The following is a 5,026-nucleotide window of genomic DNA, read 5'->3' on the forward strand; positions in this document are numbered from 1 at the left end:
AACCTAAACCCTAAATACATAGACATTGTTTTTAATCACAGATCCAGAGTCGATCCCTTACATATCTTGAATGAGGTCTTGTTCCAGATCTAATTCACTCCCAAGATTTTGCTCTTCCACCTTATCTCCATACATCCGTAAATACTGCCTTGGTGTACTTGAGCGTACAAAAACAGATAGAATAAGACATGCAACCTGTAATGAAATCCATTCAAATAGTAGTGAATTCCTTAGGCTATAAGTTGAAATAGACATAGACATAAGAATTTTTGTAGAAGAGAAGTGTGCAGCTACCTTTGTTACAAGTTGTCCCATCTTCTTTCCCACTGGTGGAGTGCATTTGACCACTTGTCGATGAAAGACCACAAATCCTCTAGATGTTGCCTCATGCTCTATCTTCACTCCTTCTTCCATTGTATAAAGGCATGTTATGAAGCCATGATCATTAAGACAAAAGTCTACAAATTGAAAAGTTGCCTCATATAGACTTTCGCTAACCACATTCCAAGGTGGCACTCTGTGTCCCAAACAACCCTCAACAATGAGGTTTGAGGGGAAGTCTACAAACACCATCTCCACACAATAGTCAGTCCTTTTCCCATGGACTTTTCCTTTATTACAAAGCACATTCATGGCTTCCAAAACATGTTTGAATAGAGGGGATGGCCCTTCTATGTTCTTACAGTCCCTTGCAAGGTCCTCGATGGAGGTATTGAATGCATATACCATGCCTGCGAATTCCCACAATGCAAGAAGAAACACAGAAGAAGATTGATTGGTAAGAGAAAAATATTTATCACCCCAATAAACATACACTACTGTTAACGGCATGATATCACCTTTCAAAGGTGCTGGTTGGATCATAGACGAGGCTACATGTACATTGCCCGAAGTACTTGTTGTTTGATGTACTTCTCTTTGTCTCCTATTTGCATCCAATGCTTGACTCACTATATCCCTCCCTAGGTTAACTGGTAGAGGGTGCATTCTAGATGTAGAGGCTATAGATGTGGCATGAGAGCTCGTAGAGCAGCCACGTACTGCAGTCAATGGTATACTCTGCACAAAGACAACTTATGGTTATAAATTACCTCATCAAAAAACTTTATCATCGTGCAAAAATCAGAGACAACTTATGGTTACCTCATCAGAACCCTCCACTATGGTCATCTTAGCCAATATAGCTAAGTGTTGATCATGTAATTGAATTTCTTCATCTGGCACAACAAACCTCTCCATGTCTAGCCACCAGGGGCATCTTGTCTTTTCAACACTTGATAGAGGCTAACCATGCATTTCAAAAATAGATAACATACGTTTTATCATCATACATACATTTTATCATCATGACCATGATTACAGAAAACACTTACTCTCCCAAGGTGCAGATCCGCATATATATATCGTGGAGTATCCTCGCAAATCCATAACAACACAAGAGGTGGTATGGCCTGTACTACACCACTATCCACCTCTTTCAGCAGCCATCTAAATTCCAAATGGAAAGGAAAACTAAAGTCAATAGGCTATATAAGAAGCATAAGGAGAAGAAATAAAATTGACCAAGTTTTTTTTTTAACCTATAAACAACTCGATGTGTTGCAGAGCGTAGCCCTTTTTGTGTGTCCATATCATTGCTAAATTTTATATCCCCCTGATGAACTCTGAAAAGCTTTTTTGAAATACTTTCGTCGATGAAAGACGACATAGTTTATAAAGGAATTAATGGAAGGTAAGGAGATTCTATCACAATTTTCAATCTCCTCCAGAAGCTTGGAGCCATAAGAACTTATTTGTAGCCAGAACACAAATGAATGTAGCCACTCTCTAGCTTTTGCTTTGTCTTTAGGCAAGTACTCTATCTCTCGAATGCTAGCTTGTGAATTATCCAACATTCGAACTAAGAATGCCTTATCTTCATCCCTAACTTGTGCAGCCCCAATCATGTTCAGTTTCTCTTCTGTTGCAATATGGGTCCCTGCTGCATGCCAAGGAAGTGACAAAACAGCACGCCAAAAGTATTCTCCATTGGCAGGGTCTGCTATGCGGGCAAACTTTCCCACCCTATTCTTATACAGAATTTCTACCTCTCTTATCACCTTAGCCCTTCCGTCTACATCCATGCCCTTAGCCTTGTCCTCGATTTTCATCTCCATATCGTCCTACAGAGTCCATTTAATTACAAAATTACTCTTGCATACATTAAACATATTTCGCATAATTAAGTAGATCTTGCACACCTTTAATATCTTGCATACCTTAAACACAAGCCATGCCAATATATTTATTGGAACAGAAAACCAGCTTTTTTTGCCACGAGTGGGGCACTTTTTCATTTCATTCTCCATCCAAGCCTTGTCCTCATCATCGAGCTCTGCAAGGAGGGTAGTCTTATCGGACTCACCAATTCTCCTTATTTGGAAGAGCCTATCCCCAAAAGTTGTTGGTACAAAGGCATAGTCATGCATCCTAGTACAACCAATGCAGAGAGTTGAAGCAACATCATGCAATCAATGCCAAGAGCAAAAAAGAGAAAAATAATAAAACATATACTTATTCAATCTGGAAAGAGAAAACATCAGCTCTCCAACGTCAGCCTTCTCGAATTGTAGAAAGTCACAGGCCACCAGACAATGCTTAGAGATGTCATTTGGAAATTCTGAGTAAAAGGAAGAAAGATGATAAAATTATATTAGATGCATACATAAAATTGTATAAATAGATAAAAACATTTCAAATCACCCTCACCTTGAGCAATCAAATCCATCCAAGATTTATAGCGGTTGTTTCCATCCAGTACATGTATCATTTTACCCTGGATGAACGGTCCCCATTCTGGCATATTTCTGAGAGACTCTTCAAAAGTTCCATTCACATCCCTCCATGTTGAACTCCATGACAATGTTGTTTCTTCAGTCAGAGGAGTCTCCTCTCCATCCAAATCAAACATGGACACCGTGAACGCCCCCTTGCTTTCAAGATACCCACCAAGGTTCTTGAATGCTCGACCAAGGTTCTTATCAGTACTGGGGCATAGTCTCCTTATGGCCTCTGTTGGAAGAAGCCTACACAAGGGGATCTTGGGGGGGGGGGTGCTGAATCTAACTCTAATTCGATCGATGAATGCAGTTGGAGTAGAGGTTTTAAGGATCTTTCCGAAAATTTCTGCTTTGATGCTCTCTGTTTTTCTTGTCTCAGTTGTCAATGTGTCTCCACCTTCTTCTTCTTCATTATCATCCTCTCTATCATTCCCATCTTCTTGTCTATCATCACCCTCTCTCTCATCCTCCTGTCTATCATCCTCTCTATCATCATGCTCTCTCTCATCCTCCTCTCTATCATCCTCTCTATCATCCTCTCTGTCATCATCCTCTCTCTCATCCTCCTGTCTATCTTCCTCTCTATCATCATCCTCTCTCTCATCCTCTTGTCTCTCATCCTCTCTATCATTCTGTCTCTCATCCTCTTCTTGTCTGTCATCCCTGTCTCTCTCATTCTCATGTCTATCATTCTCCATCAACACTTGGCCTTGACTCTGAACTTCCTCATCAAACAATCCTCGAGACACCCTCTCGGTTGTTCTTGCCTGTAATTTTTTGGAGCGTTTAGAAGGAGGTAGTAAGGAATCCATACCAGCAAAACAACAATCTTTTTGAGAACAAGAAGATCTAGTCACATAACGTTGGGAGTTGGTGTCCATTTTCAAAGATATAACTCTTCCCACAAAAAGTAAAGTAAACTACATGAATTATTCTAGGTAGTATAATCATGGGTTGGCATGGGTTGGCACAAAGTATACGGATTATTTAAGGTTGTATAATCATGGGTTGGCAGGGTTGGCGCAAAATATATGGATTATTCAAGGTTGAAAATAATCTCGGGTTGGCACAAAGTATACGGATTATTCAAGGTTGAAAATAATCTCGGGTTGGCACAAAGTATACGGATTATTCAAGGCTGTAAATTCCTAATCATTAATAACAAAGTGCTCGAAAAAACCTTTTCCCAAAAAGGATTTCATTCCTCTGCAACGGCTGGAAGGAAAGGTACACTCGTGCAACTATCTTCTACAACCATTTTCTACGACTATCCTCTGCAGCTATCGTCTTCTACAACTATCTTCTACAACTATCTTCTACTCTATTCTCTGCAGCTGTCGTCTACAACTATCCTCTTCTACAATTATCACCTGCAAATATCCTCTGCGTGTTTGCAAGCATGTAAGTCCCCCTCTCTCTATCTCTCTGTGCTTGCAATAATGTACTGCTATTGATTACAATCTGGATTTTTTTATTTAATGGTCAATGTAAAAACTCCTTCTCTACAATGACTATGATGGCATAGTCATGGCTCTGCAGATGAAGTCTCGAGATAGCTCTGTAGTGGCCATGTTTAGCTCTACAGTGGCCATATTGAGGATCAAAACATGTCTATGTAGGGCCTCCAGGATCAAGTGCGCTGAGCGCACTTGATCCTGGAAGCTCTACAATGACAAGGATGGCATAGTCATGGCTCTGCACATGCAAGTCTCGAGATAGCTTTGCAGTGGCCATGTTTAGCTCTCTGCTTGTAATAATGTACTGCTATTGATTACAATCTGGATTTTAATGGCCAATGTAAAAACTCATTCTCTACAATGACTATGATGGCATAGTCATGGCTCTGCAGATGAAGTCTCGAGATAGCTCTGTAGTGGCCATGTTTAGCTCTACAGTGGCCATATTGAGGATCAAAACATGTCTATGTAGGGCCTCCAGGATCAAGTGCGCTGAGCGCACTTGATCTTGGAAGCTCTACAATGACTATGATGGCATAGTCATGGCTCTGCACATGCAAGTCTCGAGATAGCTTTGCAGTGGCCATGTTTAGCTCTACAGTGGCCATATTGAGGTGTAAATTTTCTGCTGGATCAAGACATGTTTATGTAGGTCCATGTTGACATGTTTATGTAGGTCCATGTTTATGTAGGTCTGTCTATGTAAGGCCTCTAGGATCAAGTGCGCTGAGCGCACTTGATCTTGATCCT

The 5,026-nt window shown here is 40.5% G+C and overlaps 1 protein-coding gene across 1 annotated transcript; it reads right to left on the minus strand.

Moving 5' to 3' along the window:
- Positions 1-493: 493 nt before the first annotated feature.
- Positions 494-1,659, minus strand: LOC147642316 (uncharacterized). The gene is made up of 4 exons (XM_086806683.1): positions 1,581-1,659; positions 1,144-1,488; positions 628-1,059; positions 494-517 (listed from the first exon to the last, which is right to left on the minus strand). The coding sequence occupies exons 2-4, from the start codon at positions 1,237-1,239 to the stop codon at positions 494-496; spliced, it is 552 nt and encodes a 183-aa protein (XP_086662809.1). The 5' UTR covers positions 1,240-1,488; positions 1,581-1,659.
- Positions 1,660-5,026: the final 3,367 nt, after the last annotated feature.

Source organism: Cibotium barometz, chromosome 1, assembly GCF_041138505.1.
Source record: "Cibotium barometz isolate CiBa-2024 chromosome 1, ASM4113850v1, whole genome shotgun sequence".
In the NCBI taxonomy this organism is placed as follows: Eukaryota; Viridiplantae; Streptophyta; class Polypodiopsida; order Cyatheales; family Cibotiaceae; genus Cibotium; species Cibotium barometz.

Excerpts from the sequence above, each read along its gene's own strand:
- LOC147642316 (XM_086806683.1), bottom strand. The coding sequence starts at position 1,239 with ATGGAGAGGTTTGTTGTGCCAGATGAAGAAATTCAATTACATGATCAA. Across the intron at positions 1,060-1,143 it reads TAGTGGAGGGTTCTGATGAG|AGTATACCATTGACTGCAGT; the intron begins GTAACCATAAGT and ends GTCTTTGTGCAG. Across the intron at positions 518-627 it reads ATGTTTTGGAAGCCATGAAT|AGTGCCACCTTGGAATGTGG; the intron begins GTGCTTTGTAAT and ends TTTGGGACACAG.